This window comes from Tamandua tetradactyla, chromosome 2, assembly GCF_023851605.1.
Source record: "Tamandua tetradactyla isolate mTamTet1 chromosome 2, mTamTet1.pri, whole genome shotgun sequence".
Classification (NCBI taxonomy): Eukaryota; Metazoa; Chordata; class Mammalia; order Pilosa; family Myrmecophagidae; genus Tamandua; species Tamandua tetradactyla.
Window position 1 is genome coordinate 179,591,816 of NC_135328.1, and position 20,939 is coordinate 179,612,754.

Genomic DNA, 20,939 nt, shown 5'->3' on the forward strand with positions numbered 1-20,939 from the left:
GGCTTTTGGAAGAAAGAATCTGGCAACCTGGAATATATCCAAGATATTTCCTATATGGGACTTATCTCTAAGCCGGTCACCAGGCCAGTTTTCTATTGAGGGTCTGCTTCAGGCCCTTCCTGTTCACTACTGGTCTCTGTCCTTGGAAGAGCATTGATGTTCCTGGAAGATTCCTCTTACCAGGCTGGATTGGCCAGGGCAGACCTTCCTTCTGCATACTGCCTCTCCCACTTCTGCCCCCACTCGCCACTTTGAGTGTGCTGAGATTAGGGTGGTCCAGAGAGAACAGTGCACTCCCATCTTTCCCTGCTCTGATATATTGTGAAGGGAGTAAGTGGGCCGAGGGCCAACTGAGTGTCCTGGTGTGGAATACTTTGCCCCTACCTCTGAGCTAGGCCTGCAGGCAGCCTAGGAATGCTTTGCAATCCAGAGGAAAGGTAGAGTTAAGTATATTTGGCTTAGTCTTGTGCTAGGGCTGGTTTGGGCGAAGTTGGGAAAGACTGAATGTGCCATAGGCAACTTGAACCTGGGAAAAGAATTCAGAAGACAGTCCCAGTGGAGTGAGAGAGCCAGCCAACCCAGTCATTGCCTACCAGAACCCAAAAGAGTGACTGACTTCTCCCAAGTTTGTGAGGAAGTATGCTCTGAAGACCAGCCTGGGAGGGCATCAGGTCATTGTGTTAGGGCTAGGGCTGGGGCCTAATGGAGCTTATTTTCCCTGTGATGCCTTGCTGATATAATTGTGGGGTATGGACCACATTTCTGCTTTTGCAAGCCTGAGAGATGCCCGTTTTTATCGTCTAGGTGAGCTCCTGGGACTAGGGGCCATTGTTTGGGCCATCTGGAGCCTTAAGTCTGGAAGAGGGGCCGGACGGTTTTCAGGAATGAAGCCCAAATCTACCCTCTGTGTTAAATTATTTCCCGTTCTGCCAAAAGAACCGGGAAGGGAGTAGGAATTGGGTTTAAGGGAACAGCTCTGGTGAAGATTTAGACAAGCTTATTCTACCCCTTGCTAAACCCATTTTCCTGCCCCTTCTTGTGCCTAGACCCAGCCCTACTGCCAAGGGCCAGGTTGGTTCCCTGGGCCTGGTAGGGAGTCTCGAAGAAAACCAGGAGACTTATTTTCACTGGGGTTTGATCTAAAGCAGAGTAGGAAGGGAAGAAAAGAATTTGAACAAAAGTACAGGCAGGAAGAAGCTGTTAACGAGCCTTTCTTTCTCTTTGGGGACCGAACAGAGCACATAGCGGGGTGCAGCTGCCAGCTCTCCTCAGAGCGGCTCTCTAAGGTAGCTGTAGTCTCTGGCCGCTGCCTGCTCTTGCTTCTCTCTCCTTTTTTCCCTCTCCTCTTTCTCAGCTCTCTCTATTATAGGGACTTGCTCCAGCTCTTTCTCTCTCTTCTGTCTCTCCTTTTGTTCTCTCTTTGTCTATTTATCACACTGTGAAGGTTGAAAGAGATGTTATTAATCTGGGAGAATGAAGGCAGGATTAGTGGTATGAATCGGATTTTGAGAGGTGTAATGATAGAAAGACTCGCTCGGCTGGCGGCCTGCGTGAGCTTGATAAATGGGGAGCACTCCAGACTGACTCGCGCCTTCCTCCGCGCTGTGCGCCCTGCCTGCTGGGGCGTGCCGCGCTCTCAGATCTGCCAGCCGGCCCACCCCGCTCCTACCTGAACCGGAGCAAAAAGCCAAGGGTAAAGCAGACACAAATATCTCCCATTGCACTTGGAGACATCATTGCTTTTAGCACCCTTTTCAAGTGGAGGCCTGTCGAGTTCTCAAAGAACTGTGGGCAGAGGGAGTGGGAACCCAGATTTCAGGCTGGAGTAGTATCTGCCAGCCTCCATGGCCAGTGAGAGTGGAGTTTCCCTCCTGCCCCTGAAATGGATGTCAGGGTCACGGAAAGATAAGCCACTCCCTGCATCAATCCAGTAAGAGTACTAGACCATATGTAATACGTAGTTAAGCAAAGTGTTGTTAGAAGAACTGCATGTGGAGGTCAGGGTAAGACATGAAGATGGAAGAAGGGAAACCAGAGAGGGGTCCCTGAAAGTTGTGTCCTGGCAGACAGGATTCAGAGAGGGTAGAGCAAGGTGATTGTTTGGGGATAGGGTAGGATGGGTGGGAGGAATAGCATAATCAAAAACATGGAGCAGAAATAAGCCTGACTCCTATGGGTAGTTGAAGAGCCTCAGATCAGGAACGGACCTAAGAAATCAAGTAATTAAGCCCCTCACTTTCCAGTTGAGGAAACTGAGGCCCAAAGAATAGAATTTCCAACTTCTGAAATCTTGTTGCTTAGTCTGAAGTTGCATCTTTCCAGTCGTGTTGGAGCTTTATCATAAGCGTTTTCCCCCTTCTCTACTCTGTGACTTTGATCACATCCTTTCAGCCTCCATCTTTGCAATGGGAAGAGGAAGCCTCTGTCTAGTCTCTTTCTGTGATCCACCACTCATTTAACTGGCCACTGGGCCCGAAGTGTCACAGAGTCCCAGACAATATTCTGGCTTTAGACTATTGCTACTTAGTCTCCAGCCCCTTTCCCCTTTCCCTTGTCCTCCTCATATTCCTGTCACCCCACCCCACCTCTAGTCCGTGTGGGAAGTCCTGTCCCAGCCAGCCATCTGCTGCTTATGTGGAGAAGATGAACACTAAGCAGTACACCTCATTCTGGGCTTTGGATGCCTCTGGGCCTGGGCACTTTGCTCCTTTGTATCACTGCTACAGTTCTCTCTAATCACTCTCTATAGCAGTTACTGGTTTCTGTCTCTATTTCCCCTCAAAGGGCTGTGAGTTCTGTGAGGGCAGAGTCTACCTGTGATTCCATTCGACTTTCCAGGGTCTAGCAGGCATTCAGTGAATGTGTGAATTTTCAGTGAATGAATGAGTGAGTACTGTTTCTTCTCCTTCCAAATAGAAAAAAGCCTTGATTTTCTTTTAGTTTTTCACAGGCCTGGCTACCCTTAGGAATAGGAAGGGGTAAGTGCAAATGAACAGAATTTTTACATTGGTAGAATACCCCAAGATCACAGAACGTGATAGCCTTGAATGGCTTCCTGTGTTCCTTTGGAAAAGGTGCAAAACCCTCATCGTGTCCACATCTCCTGCCTTCCTTATTAGCCACATGTCATGCCTGTTTTCTGTGCTCCAGGAACCCTAGCCTTGATTTGATTCTTTCCAAGTGCTGTGTTATAATTTGCCTATGGGCCTTACCTCCTACTCACCCCTGCCCATCAGTCAGTTTCTGCTTACCTGTCCTCAGAGAAGCTTTTCCCAACTAGGTTGGGTTTCCCTCTTCAGCCTACATTTTTTCTTCTGCCCTCATTATAACTGTTACTTCACGATCATTTATGTTGCTATTTGTATGCTTTCTCTAATAGACTGTAAACTCTTTGAGGACTTGAGTCTGTATTACTGATTGCATATAGCCTGGCACATAATAAGCATTTGGTGTGAATGAGTCAACATAACTCCAAAGTGAAGATCAAGTTAATAGAAGGAGGTATAGGGGCCAGGATGTTGGGCCTGCCCCAGAGAGAAGGTTCTTTGGTCCTTAGCTCTGGAAGCTGTAGTGTTCAACCTTTCCTCTCTCAGCCTTTCTATTTTTTTCTTCCAAACATCACAGAAGAGAAGGCCATATCTGGTTCTAAAGGCTCTTACCTCTCTTCCTGGGTGATCTTATCTACTTCCACAGTCTCATGTATACCCCCACCCCTTCCCATATGTTTTCTTAGGACTTTCTTGTCTCAGCTCAGACTACTGAGCTCCTGGCCCTCATGCCTACCTTCACTCGCCATTCCACCTAGGATATCTTACTGATGTCATCTTGGTCCTTCTCCTGATTTTTCTCCGTGGTTTTGCAAGTGTGTTTATGTGCCTCTCCTTCCAGCCTTGGAGCTCCTTGAGGGGAGTGGCCTGGTCTACTTATCTCTATATCTCTAGCACCCAGCACAGGGGCTTGGCACTTGATAGTTATTCAGTAAGCAAGCCAATGAAGAAAGGTGTGGGTGGGAAGGTCTTTTATGAATGTCTTGAGCAGCCTTCTCATTTTTCCCAGAGAGAAAAAAGAGTGAATGCGTATGTGCTATGTACAAGCATGCACATCCCTTCCTGTATGAGAAGTGGGCGGGTGGAGGTGGGGGTGGTGTCACATACTCAGTAAAGGATTATATTTTAATTTGGAAAGCACTTTAGAAACTTAAAGTGCTTTGCCTAAGTGCTGACTGCTATTAGTGTCTCCTTTTTATTAAGAAAAAGGACATGATTTTTCTCTTTCATCTTCAGGCCTGTCCAACTTCTGAGAGTCAAACTTAGCAAAATGCCTGCCCCTCACTGAGGACTAGTAACATGCCAAGTTCAAAGCTTTGGACTTGAAACGCAAAATTCTGCTTTGCAGGCTGGTTATGACACCCCTGAAGGGATTAGCCCTAACAGCGCAGTATCAGGAAGGGGGGTGGGAGAGGCAGGGTCATTTAGCGTGGTTCAAGCTGCAATTCCAAAATCTTCCTCTCTCCATATAGGCCTGGGTGGGAGGCAACAAGAACTTTGACCCTTAAGTTTCAGGGGGATTAGGGGAAAACCCCAGTAGTTATCCAGAACAGATTTGTCATGTGATACGAAGGGCCAGACTTCAGAGAGAGGACTGAGGACAAATGACCACAGGAAGAATTGGGTTTGTTCAGCTGCTGGACCTGGTGATGTTAAGAGCTATCACCAGAAAGGGATAGGCCAGTCTGTACAGCAGAAGCAGGAGGAATTCTGGTCTAGTTGGCCTTAGCAGGAACTTGCTTTGTGTTTCGCAACCTGTTTGAGGGTCTTGCTAGTTTGAAGGAAAGGCAATTGTCTCTCCCCATAGAGATGGTTTGGTGCTGTGATGGCAAGAGTCTGGAACATCCAGCTGAGACTTGTAATTGGGCCTTTTTGTGTGGCCTCTGCCCCAGGCTCTTTCCTGAGCAACCATAAGACTAACAGACCCCCTGGTCTCAATCTGGACCATCTCGATCAGCCCTGAATGCTGAAGACTGTCCACGGTTGAGGCACTGGGGAGGTGGAGGCTTTTGCCCCATAGTACTAGTCTTCTGCAATCCCCATCTCTTAATTGGGTTCCTATCTGGGGGAGCTCAGGCAGGTGTGGGGTGGTAGGGTGGGGGTGGGAGAGAACATTTGAGCTTTCTATCTTAACTGAATTTCCATACCTCCTGTTGTTAATTATAGAGATGTAATAATGCGATTAGTGCACGATTAAAAAAAATCCCTGATATGATTACCATGGATTTAATATCACATGATATATCATTATATCCTTATGCAGTGACAGATGTAATTGAAATACACTTATTGGAGCCGGGGGTGATGTTTCATTCAATCCCTAGCACCTTGGGGAGAAAAGAGCTGGCTAAAAAGAAGCAATGGGAGAGGAAATTGTAATGAAAACAAAGAAAATTTGCTTTGTAGCTTTCACCTTGGGCGGTTGGCTTAGACTGACCTGCAGCCATGGATTCTAATGCCACAGCATGTGGCATCCCAGATAGGCCAACCTCCTCTGCTGGGGCTGAGGCAGCATGGCTCACCAGGTTCTTCTCTTGCTCTTGTCCCAGAAACCTCAGTGTCCCTAAGTACCCTCTGACTCAGCAATGAAGCAAGGGCTCTGGGAACAGTGAGGAGATTATTCCACCTGGAAAATACAGTCAAGACCCTATTGGGATCAAACTAAACTGGCAGCCATCCTGTCCTCACAGGACCCCTAGTGCCAGATATGGAACCCAGACTGTGACACAACCCCTGCCTTTGCTGTGGTGGTGGACCAGTACCCTAGAGGCAGCTGTCCTGTTGTAGGCAGTGAGTAATAAGGTTATGTACATGGAGAGGATAATTATCTCACTCAAGTTCTGCTGATGGACAGAGGCAGCAGCTGCTCTGGAGCCCCTGGAGTGTGTTGGTACCTCTGTGCATATAACAGAACCACCAGCTAAGAGTGAAATAAGTGGCTTGTGTCACCTGATGCAAGTGTCCATCGTTTTGCTACTGTAGCTGTGCTGGCCAAGCCTCTGCTGGGCCAGGGGTGGGGGTTGGGGTAATGCATGAGACTGAAGGGTTCAGAAAAAGAGAAGAAGGCAGAAACAGTCTCCCTTTCTTAACACAGGCACCTGAGCCCCTAGTTCCAAGGATGGCTGTAGGGGGGTTGCTGTTTTTTTGGGCAGGATCAACAGTGGTTCCTGAAAAAGACACAGTGAGATTGGTGAGGATGGCAGCTCTGAAAACCAGGCCTTTTTGCCTGACAGAATTATACCCAAAGAGGTGTTTTTCCTTTCCTTTCCTTCCATCTCCTCCCTTCCCCTTTCCTCAATGGAGATCATTCAGAGAAACATCACATACAGCACCTGCCCTAAAGAATCAGCATAATGATGTAACAGATTTATAAACCGAATTAATGTTAGACAAGCTATGAAAGAAGTCTGTTCAGTGTATGGGTGGGTCTAAAAGAGGGGGTGAGTTAGGAAAGATTTTGCAAAGGAAGGTACTTTGGAGTTTGAATGTTAAAAAAGAAGTATGTGTTCATTAGGAAAAAAGAAGAAGGGTATTTTAGGCAGGCTAGATTGCTTGAGGAAGACATGAAGGCATAAAATAATCACAGGACTCGGTGGGCAGTGAGAAAGAAATTGACGTTGATCCCACCTTGCTGGCTTGGTAGACTGGGTAGATGGTAATATCTTTCACTGGGATTTGGAAACCCAGGAGAGGGAGCAGTTTGGAGAAGAAGATGGTGAAATGGGTTTTAAACTTATCAAGAATGAAGTGCCTGTGACATCCAGGTAGAAATGCCATGTAGATAATAGAATATTTATGTTTGACACTCAGGTGGTGGCAATAAGTACAGATTTGGGAGTAATAGAGGTTGAAGACAAGGGAGTTGAGGAAATCATCCCGGGGGAGTGATAAAGTTTAGGGGAGAGAAAAAAAAGAGAGGGCTTGTAAGCATACACAGGGGATGGCCTAATGCAGAAGTGATTACAAAGAAAACAGAGAGAGAGGAAAACTGGAAGAGTGGAATGTGGAAGAAAAACAAAGGAGAAGTGTTTCAGAGATGGAGTGGGCTAGAGAGTGGCCAAACAGGTGCGAACCTGAAACTATCCATAGAGGTGGGCAAGATGAAAAGGATTATTGACCTTCACAGGAGAGGTAGCGTTGGCAACCAGACTGCTGTCAGTTAAGGAGTAATGGGGAAGATGAGTAAATGGAGGTGACTAGAGACAACTTTGAGAAGTTTGGTTATTAACAGAACAGGCAGTAGCTGGATGGGGATGTGGAATGAATGGAGGATTTTTTTTTTTTAAACAATAATCTAATACAGATATAGCTTTCTGTGAGCCAGGCTGTTTTAAGTACTATACATACAATAACTTATTTAATTTTCATATTCAACTCTATGGGGTAGGAACTGTTATTAGCTCCATTTTACAAAGGAAAAAACAGAGACACAGAGAAGTAATATAGAGCTGATAGAGATTTGGGCATCTTTAAATGCTAATGGAAAGGAGCCAGCAGAGTCAAAGAGGTTAAGGATCTAGAAAAAAGGGAATACAAGATGGAGCGAGGCCCTGAAGATGTAGAAAGGGGGTGAGATACACAGCGTTTTAAGTAAAGAGATTGACCTTAGACAGGAAGTGAAGTATCTCCTCTGTTACAACTAGGGCTGAAGGAACAGGTGAGTGAGGCCACAAATGCATTTGTAGATGTGGAGCATGCAGTTGATAGAGTTCTGCTAAGTGGCTTCATTATCTTTGTAAAAGTAGAAGAGGAGGAAGGATTGTTGGATAACATTGAGGGCTGCTAAGGTTATCTCTACTTGAATCTCTGCTGGGTACTTGCCACACATAAAAGTGATTTTCTCCAGTGTCACTTAGCTCAAGAGCAAGTGTGGAGAAAAAGTGAGTCATGGTTGGGGGTTTTGCAGGGAAGGTATGCTAGGATAAGTGGTCAAGAATGTTGATTTTTGGTGTATAGGTGGTTGAAGTGATAGGCTCAAGGGTCCAGGCTTGGTAGAAAAGGGATTGAGGCCAAAAAGGGATTGACAGATTGTGTGTGTGGTAGGGTGGGGATACAGTTGTAGATGGAGAGAAGTTACAAAAGCAGGAAATATAGGAGGCTGAGGTCAGAGTAGAACCTGTCATTGCGATATTTCAAAGGGAAAGCAGTTTCAAGATCTAGAGTGTGACTATGGTAATAGATGGTTGAAGTATGTAGAGGAGGTCTGCTAGCACAAGAAGTTGAGAAAGAGGCAAGGTTCATGGGTGGTTGATCCTGTAGATACCGAAGTTACCCAGAGTGAAGAAGTCTTGGCATGAAGTCCCCAAGGGAGAGGCAGAACAGTTTATATAGGCAGTGGGAGTGAAGAAGTTTTTTAGGTGTTTGCAGAGTATATCCAAAAGTGAGTAGGTATTGGTTTTCCAGTTAGCATTGCTGCATAACAAATCACCCCAGAACTTGATGACTTAAAACAACAACAGATATTTTATTATCTTATGGTTTCTGCTGGTCAGGAATTCAGGTAGGGCTTGGCTAGGTGGTTCTGGCTCCTTCTTATGTGGTTGTAGTTAGACAGCAACTGGAGCTGCAACAGTGTGTGTCTGGAGCATCTGAGAGATGGCTATGCATCTCTGTTTCCTCACCCAGTCACATAGCTTTTCTACATGGTCTCTCTGCATGGACTCTTTGGGCTTCCTCAACATGGCCACCTCAGAGCAGCCTGAATGCTTATATGACAGCTCAGGGTTCCAAGGCAAGGTTCCAGTGGGGTGAATGAGGTAGGACCTGCTCACCTTTTCTGAAATAACCTTGAAATAACATAGTGTTACATCTGCCTTACTCTTTTGGTTGAGATAGTCACAAAAGCCCACCCTTTTTCAAGAGGGAGGGACATAGATTCCAGCTCTTGATAGCAGATGTGTCAGAGTCACAGTTAAGAGCATGGTGGGGTGAGAGGTAATATTGGGACCATCACTGGAAAATACGATCTACCACAATTGGTGTTAGGTTGAGGCTGGAAAAAGGAGAGGGAGTCATTTTCTCAAAGGAATTGCATATTGCAGGTTCCTAGCATAACCCCAAGTATATCCAGGTATGGCACTGAGGTGGAATGTCCCTGGGTGAAGGTATGCCTGGGAGAAGGTACTATTATCCTATTTTGCAGTACAGGAAATTGAGGCTTAGTATGATTTAATAACTTGTCCAAATATAGTGCTAATAAGTGGCAGAATTAGGAATCATGTCCAGGTTTGTCTGACTCTTGAGCCCTGAGCATACTTTCTTTGAGATATGGGCTGCTGGGTATGTTCTCAGTACTCATGGCATGTGCCATCCTAATATTTCTGGTGGTCTAGGTACTTTTTCTCAGTTAGAGAAAAAGGTATTATTTCTGCCTGTTGAACCTTCTCTCCCCCACCCCCCTAGAGGGTCACTTTTGCTGCTTCATCTCTGTTGAGTGTTTAATGAGGATGGCAGGTGATTTGATTTGGTTCCTAGTCTGGTCAGTTAGCCATGGGCCCACAGAGTAACAGGTCATCTAGGATTATGGCTAAACATCAGCCTCTTTACATGCAGGTTGGATGCTGGTGCCAGCTTGGAAGCTCTGGGTTTCCTAGAAGTTGCAGAGCAGTCTGTGCTTCTTTCTGCAGTCTGAGTTGGGTCATAGCTCATTAGCCCAGCCACAGCCCTGCCCACTTAGTGTCCATCCTGCTTTCAAGGACCTGGTAGGTAGTATATGGGTGGGCAGAGACACAGCTGTTGATACCTCTTCTTTCCTCTTTAAAGGGTCTGATGCTGCTGCCGATGAGGGCTACTTCATCTATTAAACCCAATACACTTGTCGCAGCTGCTAAGCCCTCATAAGCCGCCGGGCGCCGTGTTTGTGATGGGACTGACAGTGCATGGAGGAGGCTGATTATACACGATTCCATTTCATGGGCCCAGCAATGTAATTTCACAGGGCGATCAGCGTTTGCATGTAATAGCAGGCTGTGCTGAGGTGTCAGAATATTAAAGGCGCTAATGGCAAAGCTCCCTGTTACACAGGGGGCCACCCGCCTCGCCTGTAGCAGGGCTGTGTGGCGAGCTCGTCGCAGATGGCTGGCCACTAAGCTAATGGGGCAGCAGCCAAGGCAGACAGAGCCACGAGAGGGGAGAGCCAGCCAGGAGCAGCTCAACACCTGCTTCCCTGCGTATGGAAATTACAGCAACCCATGGGAAGAGGAGTGTGCATATCTGCCTGGCCCAGGGGTGAGGTGGGCTGGTTTGGTGGACCCAGCATCCTTCACCTCTAACTCTATCGGCCCCTGTGGTCAGGTATACGCTTGCTGTTGGTATATAGAATTGGGAAGCAGCACCTCTACCTGCTGCCTGCATTGGCTGCCCTAGACACACCTAAACCATTGCCTGTACTATGACCAAGTTTGCTCCTGCCATCCTCCTTTGTCCTTGCTGGGTCATCTGACTCAAATGGCATCCTCCCTTTTCATGGGTCAAATCCTGCCAACTGTCCAGTACCATTCCTCCCCAGGAAGCTTACCTAGTCTCCTCCTACCCCACTTGGGCTGGCCCGTTAGCCTCCCTGATCCTCCTGCTCTGAGCATTCCCTGAGTACCTGTCTTGACTTCTCAGCTAGGATCCCTGAGACCTAGTCCACATCACCCTGCCCTGAACTGGGAAGGACTCTGTTGAGATTCACAGACAGATGTGCTCTTGAAGGAGGATGTCTGGAGGAAGTAGGGAATTGAAGGTTGAACAGGATAACAAGAGGGAGAGTCTGGGGCAGCTAGGTTGTGCACATATATGTGGTCTGGCATCAGGATGGTGTATATGTCTGGGGGAGGGGGTACTGGAGTGGAATGACTTTTAGAAATGTGTGCTAGGATGGTGAGAGTATGGGTACAGGTGCAGAGGGGCAACAGGTGCAAGATCCAAATTGCTATGGAACCTTCTGTGTACTCTGGGTGGCTGTCTATGTCTGCTAGCTGTGCCTTAGGGGTACCCAAGGTGACAGGAGTTGAGGGGATTTTGGGGTGCTGTGCCTAAGGTGGTTCTGTGAAGCTGGTGGTCATGTCAGAAGGTTCAGCTCTGCAGGGGTGTGTGATAATACCTGGGGGAGACATGTCAGGGTTCTCAGCAGGGGCCATAGAAAAAACCCAGGCTGAAGGAGAGCAGTTTTAATGAATCATTTTTAATATCATTTTGGACTTTGGCTGGTATGTGAAGGCCCCGCTGGAAGCAGCATTTGTAAAAATTAAATCCCTCTTATTAGGAGCTTGGCAGACCTGTGTGCATGCACTGCTCCCTTACCCCTGCCCTGTGCCCCCCTGAGGAAGTGCTGGATGAGGCCATGTCACAGCAGCAATTGGTTATCATGCCTTATCTAGGAATATGAAACTGTGCGGCATGACACCCGTGGCCGCGGTAGAGACGCCAATTCATCTCGCCCTCACTCTGACAAGCTAGGCTGCCCTTCCTAAAAGGCATCTGTCAGGCGGGACTGGGGAACTGGGACTGCCGCCTGGCCCAGCCCTCTGTTTCCTGCATGGATTCCAACTTGCCCTGGTCTTGCCCGGCCCTCCTGGGCTCTGCTGCCTTCCATCCCCCTTCCACACGTCCCAGCCTGTAGTAGATCTTGGGGAGCCATAATTACAATAATAATCTAATCATGGTGACACGTTGGGGCAAACATCTAATGTTATCTGAAGTGGTCTTCCCGCTTAGCTTAGCTGCGATAAGACTCAGGATGACGTGCAGATAACGTTGAGCTGCCCTGTCCCTGAGCTGTGAACAGAGCAGAGGGGCCCCAGCAGCTCTGCTGCCCGCCCGCTGCTTTAAGCCGGGAAGCGGCAGCACCTGCTAATGCAAGTGTTTAATATTTGATGGGCTGGGATAAAGCAGGATCACCTTCGAATTGAATTGAGTGTCAGCCGAGAATCTATTACTGAAATTCGGGTGTGATTTGACAGCAAAGTAGACGATGTTATTCTTCACTAGTTACTGCAATCTTCTCTCCGACATCACTTAAATATTTTTTTCTTTGCTTGAGTAAACACACATTATCCTTCCTTTTTCCCCCTTCCTTCCCTTTTTCCTTTTTAGAGGGGGAAAAAAAAACCTATCCAGCTCGCCTTCCCCAGGCTGATAGAGTAGATTGTTATTTCTTTATTTGTCCTATTAAATGGAATTTCTGATCGTTTAATCCGGCCTTTGTAAGTGATTTTAAAGTACTTGAAAGCCAGCCCGCCACCGCTCTCTGGCCTGCCGCGCTCCAGCCTCAGTCCTGACCATGCTCAGTGGCTCCTCCAGCTGTGCACCGCCCACCGACTGCTTTCCCTTGCTGCCTGTGTTCCCCTGGCTCTAGGCCAGCCTCCTCTCTCCTGTCTTTGAGCCTTGCACTCAGCTCCCAATTTGTGGGTACAGCTGTGGCCTGGGAAAGGGTGGGACATATTGGCTCGGAAGTTGGGCTATGGTTGGAATCTCTGTGGTCAAGGGAAATGGCTTTAGAGGGTGTGACGCTTAAGTGTACTGGCTCCTAGCCTCCCAGTGCCCGTGAGGTCAGGAGTTGGTTACAGCAAATGGAAAGAAGGTAACTCATCTGTTGTCTAGCCCCTTGGCCCCAGAACAAACTCAGTGTCCAGCCTTCTGTCTCCCTATGAGGAAGTCTCTGAACCCAGAGACCTCCTGAACCTAGAGGCAGGGGGTGAGAGGAGGGGATGAGGGGTTAAAGGGGTACCACAGTACTATCCCAGTATGACTGGCAGCCTCTTTAGCTGCTTCAGTCCAACTTTTGTAACTTAACCAATCTTCATCACTGACCACTGTCTCTCAGGCTGCCATCTTCCTGCCACTGGGAGATGAGCAGCTTGTTATTTGGAGACGTCTAAGGTGAGGGGATAGGTAGTGTTTAAGGGTCTGCTAGCTATGCAGGTCCATTGGTATAAGCACAGGACTCTGTTAGCAGGCATTAGGCCATTTAATAGTGATCTAACCTATGTAAATCTCTTCTTTCTGGGCCCTCAGTTTCCTCATCTGTGACATCAAGTCAGTCATGCCTGCCCCATGGGACTACAAGGGAAGGTGCTGTCGTTGTCCTGCTATGTGTGCCTCCCCAGATGGAGGTTACTCATGTCCAGATGGCGGGGGTATGGGAAAGAGGGGGAGCAGTGGAGTGCTGGGGGCCTGAGCAGATCGATGCCCCCAGCACTTCCTTCCCCAACCCCAGGAAAACAATTAAGTGCAGATCGATGGGTGGCCGCTTTGAATATGCATAAGTGAGCACTTGACCTTCAGCAGGAGCATCTACCATCTACTCCTCCCACCACACACACACACACACACACACACACACACACACACACAAGCATGCATGCATGCATGCACACACACCATGTGCTCCCCTCACGGCTGCCTGAGTGGAACAGGTGCCCTTACTCCCCTCTTCAACGATCCCCCAAATGGCACTCAGCCTTCCACAGCCTGTCCTGCCTTGGGGTCAAAAGCAGTATGATCTTTGGCAGGTCATTGTCCAGTTCTAGGCTTCAGTTTTCTTATTTGGGGTGAAATTCAGATACTGCTAGTCTCCAAGGTAGTTTCTGAGACTTTGGGAGGGACTCTGGAGAGGAATGACTCTAAAGGGGAGTGCTGCAATGAGAGAAAGGTCCTGATGAGTAAATGGGTCTTTATAATAAATGGGTATACTCCTGAGAAAGGTCCTGGTCAGGGGGCACCCAGTGAGGATGGGAGGAACTCTGATGGAGAGAAGCCCAGGGGAAAAAGAGGCCCGTGAGAAGGAAGGAATTTTCTGGTGGGGGCCCTAGTTGAAAAGGGATCAAGTGTGAGGGACTCTGATGAGGTGCTATGAGAGTAAGCTCTTGATGGGAAACCTTGGAGCAGGGGGTGGGGACTGTTGTATAGGGGTAGCTCAAGGGTCAGGGCCTCTGTTAACTATTTTTGCCTCCTGTCTTCCAGGCTTACAGCTTCGCCATGGGCTGCTGGCCCAAGAATGGACTTCTGGACATGAACAAGGGTCTCAGCCTGCAACACATAGGCCGGCCCCACAGTGGCATTGGTCAGTCCCTCTGCATATCCCCCTGGCAGCTCAGTCAGTCCCTACCCACATGCCCCAGTCCCCCGCACACACAGGGAATCAGTGACTCATTTTGTACCTCAACAGGACTTTGTCCAGAGCTGTGGGGAGGAGGTGAGGGGGGATGGGACCACTGAAAAGGACCTCTCAAAACAAAGAGGCAGGCTGGGGTCTGGGTGTTGAGGGGGGTCAAGATAGCCTTGGATTGAGGCTCAGGTGCTCGTCTTCTACCTCCCACTCACTGCTACATCCCTGGTGGGTGATGTCCTTAAAGGGTGGGCACATGTCAGCTTACCCACCCCCTGTGAAGATGAAGGAAGCTGTTTAATATTGTTTCTAGACTGTGGCCACTAAACTGGGCGATCAATGGGAGTTAAGGAGATGAATTATTTAAACCTCACCAGCTTTTAATTAGTCAGGGTCTTTCTGACCGATGGCTCCGTCCACAGGGTATTGACTCCCCCCCTCAGGAGCAGCAGCTTCCATTGAGTGGTGTCTGGGTTGGGAGGGGCCACTTGGGGTACAAGATGGGGGATATACCCTAAGGAGGATGCCTGCTTGGGAAGGGGGCTGAAGTGGCTGTGATCCCAGGCAATTGGTTGGGAAGGCTCTGCTAGCTTCTGCTATATCCATATAGATATGTGTCTCTCCTTGAGTATCTGTGTCTATGTGTGTGACAAGTTCATCTATATGTCTTCGTGTGTCTGTGTAAGAGTATGTGTCCATATATGTATACATCTTATTGAGGGGATGAATGTGTGTGCATGAATAACAGTATATCGCTATACATTTTTCTGAGGCTATGTGTCTGTATGTGTAAGCAGCTGTCAGCCTGTGTGTATCTGTCAGGAAGTATGTCATTTAGTTTCTTTGTATCTTATTTTGCATGCATGTGCACTTGTGTGCATGCAAATGCTTTCAAAAGGGATACTTGACAGGCATAGGCTTTGTTCCAAGTGGGGAGGAGCTGGAGTATTCCTGGGTGGCACTATGACATTAACATAACCTGTATACCTTTGAGGAGCCATTGGGGGAGGCTGGAGAGACATACCAGAAGGGCCCAGTCATCTGCTGTACACTGGTCCCTTCATCCATTCCATAGCTATTCACTGGTACCTAGTGGTTGCTTTGATATCCTGAATGGAAGTCCCTGTTCTCAGGGAGCTCAAATCCTGCGAGGAGACAGAGGTAGAATTAGACTTTTGCCATTCAGGGTATTTAGGGTCTATGACAGAAACACCTGGACTGCCTCTTGAAAGGTTTCTCCTTCCTCAGTCACTCAGATAGCTTCTACTTCTGCATTTACATCTTTCTGTTATCTGGGATGTCCCACATATTCTTTTGGGGATATCCTAAGGCTCTCTTGGGGTCCAGAGGGAATGAAGAAGCAGTCAACAGAGCTGGGGAATTAGGAGTGCCCCACAGCAGCTACTATTCTTCTCCATAGGAGCTATCCCATACCACCTAGAGGAAGCACCTGGCCAGCAAGAAGTCTGCCTGGAAAGTCATTGGGAAGTTGAAGAAGAGGACGCTAGAGTCAGGGGATCCTTGAAGGGTGAATAGGAGTTTGCTGGGCAGAAAAATGAGGGAAGGGTTTACTAGTTAGAAGGAACTGTGTAGAGAAAGCCTAGCATGTTGAGAGGACAAGTTCAGTTACCTACAAGTAATTTCCTGTGCCTGGAGTAGGAGGGGTTGGAAACGGCTAAAAAATAAGCAGAGAAATAAGGAGGGCCATGAATGCAAAGTTAAAGGTTGTGGATTTTTCCTGAGACTTTGAGGAGACATAGAAGGTTTGGAGAGAATGAGAGAATGACATGATCAGAGCTCTGATTCAGAATCAGCAATGCAAATTGTGCTGCACAAAACTAGTTCTTAGTTGGTGTTCAGTAAACGTTTAAGGATGAATAAGTGAATGAATGAGTGAGTATATGAGTCAGTAAGCAGGTCATGGAAAGGGAGCGCCCAGAGACAGAGGACCATTGAGAGAACTTGCATTGATCCAGGGGAGGGGACACTGCCAGGAATTGGGTCTGACTGGTAGAAGGGACTGGTAGGTCTTTGTAAATACACCCTGCACAACCTTGAACTGGTCACCCTGCTTCTGTGTATCTCTCTGAGGATGTGTTTTTGAGAAGGGCTTCCTGTTCCCCCTCTTTGCTGCTTCCTATGTCTCAGTGATGTTGCTCTTATCTGTCCACCCATGTTGACCCTGAGCTAGGATCTCTTAGGTGTTCTTTCCTTCTTTAGAGATCTCAGAGTACAGATTTCTCCATCTAAATGGACCCCAGGGGACAACCCAAGGCCATGAATGACAGTGGACAGAATTAGGGCTTTGGAGCCAGAGAAAGTTCTGGCTCTACCATCTATAGTCCTGTGAGCTTAGGCAAGGAACAATGCTTTCTGTCTTCCCAGGCTATTGGGAAGATTCAGTGAGTTCACCTGTGTAAAGGGCTTGTACAGTGCCCGGCATTCAGTGGGTGTACACGGAGCTCTCTGCTCTGTTGCCTTCCCTCAGCAGGTCTGCCCAGCCAACACCTGGGGTTCCCCAGGGCACTGGAGTTTCTTGGCACTTGCTCTTTACCATTTTTGAATGAAAGGGGCTGCCCTGCCAGTTCCTGTCTAGCACTGAGGTGTGGGTGAGGATGCTTGGAAGGGAGGGAGGATACAGGGCATTAATTGGACTGGGAGAGGCAGGGAGGGGAGGGCGTGGGTTTTGAGCAGTGAGGTTAATGGCCCTCGCACCAAAGAGACAGCTTTAATGAGCTTCAGCTGGCGGTGCCCCGAGTTACTATGCGTGCTAAAAGGGTCGCACTGTGAGAGTTTGATGTGGACTGTTTTCCAGCCCTGGGGTCAGAGGTCAGCTCCTGTCACTGGCCACTCAGTCTGGTCCTCAGTGACATGGTGCTAATTAACTCTGTGAGGAGCTGCCAGCCTGGAGTGGGGAGTGGTATGTATATGGGGGTGGGTGTGTTGGGCAAGGGTTCTGCAGATCCCACAGCTTAGCCATCTCCAGGGTCTGCTTGATTCTTTCACAATGCTGTGGGGGTGGGGTAGAGGTAGCAGTGGCTGGGGTGTGCAAATCACTGTTGGCTTTCGGTCCCAAGAGGGATTAGGCCCTCCCACTGAGCTTGTTTCTAAGGTATTAGGGCCAAGGGAGTCTATTGGACCTATTTGGCAGGGACTCTGATGAGCAGAGATGTGGTGGAGGTGCTGAAAGGGCAAGGAGGCAGGCTTGCTGGAGGGTTGGGTTGACAGGGGCAGGGAGATAAGGTTGTATAAGGGGAGAGGGCCAGCTGGGATGGTTGGGTATTGTAGCTGGGGACTTTGGTAAGAGTTGGGCTTCAGTCAGATTAGTCTGATGGTTTGTATAGGGAGGAATAGTGAAGAGAAACTGCAATCAGGGTGGTCAGCAGAGAGGTACAAAAGGGCACGCGAGAGATGACTATTTCAGAGCTGTGGCAATGGGAATGGAGACATGGGCTCAGGTAAGATATTCTTTCATTCAGTAAAATTTACCTTGCACCTACTCCATGCCAGGAGTTGTCATAGGAACTAGGAATGTATTGGTAAAGAAGACACAGTGCTCTTCCCCCATAGAGCTCCTTGGTGGAATCCTCAGGACAGGGCTTAGCCCTGGGTGCTAAGGCAGAGGGAAGGCTCAGGGATCTCTAAGGAGAGTGGAGATGGTGGAGCTTCGGTCAAGGTGGTCAGTGGAGGGAGGCTTCATCCTGTGGTCATGGGTTTGGTCTTGGGAGCCTAGTAAACAGTGGGTTGTGAGTCCCACTGAAGTGGGTTGTGAGTGAGGGGCTGCTTGTATTTAGAACTGCCAACTTCGATGGCTATCAGTGGGCTTTATCAGCATCCCTGGGATGGACCACAGATTCTCGGTTGGAGCAGTCACCATAGGTGTCACCACCAACTGCTGAATGTTGTGTGACCGTTCTTTCATTTCAGCCTAAAGGGTTAGCAAGCCCCTCACATTATTTCAGGGTGCTTTATATTGCCTGATTTAATATTCACAATAATCACAGCAAATCACTAACAAGGCAGGCATCACCATTCCCATTTTGTAGGTGAAGAGATGGAGGCTCAGCTAAGTGATTTGCCTCAGGCCGAGTTGAAGAGTCAGATTCATACCTAGATCCATCTGAGGGCAAAGCTTATGTTCTTATCACTGTTCTGAACTATGAAGCACCTTCTTGTTGGGTTTTGCTATCAACATGGAAGAAAACATATCTGCTTTCCTCATTTCTCTCAGTGCCATATGAGCAAGCAAGCCTTGGCAAAGTTTCATTAGCAAGAACTGAGGAGGAAGGAAAAGGAGGCATTACTGCTCCCCACCCCCTGCTACAATTATCCTCAGAACCAGGGCCCTGCACCTATTGGTTTCTGACTTCCTTCTGGCCCTGGCAGTTCTTACTGTGTGATTTCAGTTTGCTACCCATCTCCTTGCTCAGGAAAATCCTGCTACCTTCCAGGGATCACCACTTCTGGAAATTCTTGCCTGGCCCTCCTAGTCTGAATTTACAGAATACATATTTGGGCACTGATTATAATTCGTCTCGGGTAATGATCAGGCCCTACATACTTCGGCTCCCTAACAGCAGAATGTAGCCTCCTTCCCTTCCTTCTTTTTGAAAATCTGCACAGGAAATGTCAGTAAAATCTCACCTGTTGTTGGGACATAGAGGCCCCATAGCCTGGTAGTTTCAGCTGTTTGGTATAGTAACTGCACCCTTCCTTTAAGCCTGACTGGGTGTTCTGCCCTGGGAGCTTAGCCCTTCTACTTGAAGGACTGAAGAGGTTCCTGCTATGCTCCTGGCATAGGTGGGATGACCAGAAACCAGGTGGGCTGTCTCAGGAGCTTGTCCAGCATGGTTTGGCAAGAGAACTGGGCTGGCAGCTGGCAGGAGGCTGTAGGGTGGGGGCCTGGCCTGTACGGGGAGCAGTGCTGGCCTGCTGTACCCCCTGAAGGAGTGCAGTGTTTATCAAGAGTCCAGTCATAGCGCATTAGCTCTGTGGCATGGATCTCATTAGTGCCCGTAAGAGGTGTCACTGCAGGAGAATCGTTGGCTCAGGGAGACGCTTATACCGAAAGGAAAAAAGGACAGTGACAGCCTTTTCTCTGCCGCCACGCTCACTGGGCCGCCCACCCTCCTTGTGGGGGAGTAGGGGGGTGCTGGCTAATGAGCTCATCTATAGTACAGCTTTGCCTTCTCCTCCTTGAAGTTTCCCAGGCCCCTCTGAAGGCCTCAGGCCTAGGATTAGCACACACAAAACGCCAGCCCCCCTCTTGCCCAGCAGGGAGTTCCTTCTGATCACCCTGCTCCAGCTACCACAGGCAAGGGAAGGGAGGCAGTGCCAAGACAGAGACACTGTGGTTGGGTGGGAGTGCTCTCACCCTAGGAAGGCTCAAGCCCCTCTGCCTCCCTTAACAGAATGACCTTGTCCACATCTCTGCAGTGAGCTATTTATTCTAAGAGTTGCAGTCTTTTCCTCCCCTCCCCATTCTCCATCCCCTTTCCCAGCGGTGTCCCATCCCTATGTGGGTGCTTCTGTCAAGGCAGGGAAGAAGTGTGGGGACCCTGACTGAGGGTTCAGAAGGTAGCATTTAGATCTGATATGATGTGGGACTTCCTGCCTCAGAGAGTTCAGAATCTGGACTCTTCATGGCCTGAAGGTGGGTGAAGTGTTGATATGAGGCCCCTACAAACCTTCATATCCCTGTCCTAGTCTGTCCCAGAGATGCAACTTGCCCTTCTTCAGCTTTGACCAACTTCAGGGCCAGGAAGAGAGAAGTCAGCCCAACTGCTTACTGGTGAGAGGGCATAGAATCCAGCTAGATCGTGTGCTTCCCCAACACTAATTCCCCCACCGCCTTATGCAGTGGCCTAGAGAAAATGAGGAGCCTGGGGGATGGATGGCCCCTGGAAGGAATCGCTCCTCAGAGATGGACACAGGTGAGTCCTAAGGCCAGGTCTTTACTAGCCTGCTGGAACAGTGCAGCATGGAGAGGAGACTTAGGGATATCTGAGGAATTTGTTCTTGCCAGACACCAGGCTCTAGTCTTCAGTATCTTCCACAGATGGAAAAATGGACAGACATCTATGGTTAGATGAAAGAGGTTCTGGTGTATGTATGTATGTGTTCTGCATGTGTGATGCATCGTGAAGTGCAATCTTTGTTTCTCTACCTTCTAGCCCCAGGCCCTGGCCTGGCCTCCTCTTGTCTCTCTCTGTATCTCCTGTCAAACCATCGCCAACATAAATGACAAAGAAATCAGAAAGACAGATCAATGCCGGCCAAATTAGCACTTGCAGATAGACTATGCGGGGATGTCAGCGCCCTGACCCCTGGTGATCTTGCAGCCTCCACTGCTGATATTATGCAAATTGCATCCATCTGGCAGGCCCTGTGTGCTGGCTGCTCCTACTCAAGAGGAGTAATGGGCTGGGGGGTGAGCAGGAGTGTTGGAGCAAGAGTTGGTGAAGTGTGTGTGTGCATGTGTGAGCATGTGTTTGAGTGTGTGTGAGCGCGTGCGGGTGCCCACCAAGCACTAGGAGGTGATTGAATGATTGACAGGGCAGATAAGGGGCTGCATTGGATTCCTTTGGGCTGGGGGATTAGAAGCAGCCACAGATGGGAGATAACCGGACTTCATTTCAGTTTATTTTCCTCCTTATCCCTTCTCCCCACCTTCAATCCCCGAAAAACACAATCTCTGTAGTTTGCGTTTTCATCAATATTTGCAAGTCATTACCAGTGGTTTAAGGTGAGAGACAATGTCAGGGCCCAGACCAGGCCAGTTCCCTCTTGCACCCTGCTGA

General features: G+C 48.6%; 1 protein-coding gene and 1 long non-coding RNA gene across 15 annotated transcripts in view; one reads left to right on the plus strand and one right to left on the minus strand.

Moving 5' to 3' along the window:
* ERI3 (ERI1 exoribonuclease family member 3) overlaps nucleotides 1-20,939 on the plus strand; it is a 141,076-nt gene that overhangs the window by 100,359 nt on the left and 19,778 nt on the right. For 13 of the 14 annotated variants that reach the window (XM_077149923.1, XM_077149932.1, XM_077149925.1 and 10 more), the window contains one exon: nucleotides 13,995-14,094. The exons of the other annotated variant lie outside the window; for it this stretch is intronic. In XM_077149923.1, the coding sequence (XP_077006038.1) occupies nucleotides 13,995-14,094 (100 nt within the window). The remainder of the gene's footprint in view (nucleotides 1-13,994; nucleotides 14,095-20,939) is intronic. 14 annotated transcript variants of the gene reach the window in all.
* LOC143674350 (uncharacterized) overlaps nucleotides 5,242-20,939 on the minus strand; it is a 28,029-nt gene continuing 12,331 nt past the window's right edge. Inside the window, exon 3 of the long non-coding RNA XR_013171005.1 lies at nucleotides 5,242-6,214. This is a non-coding gene — a long non-coding RNA (uncharacterized LOC143674350). The remainder of the gene's footprint in view (nucleotides 6,215-20,939) is intronic.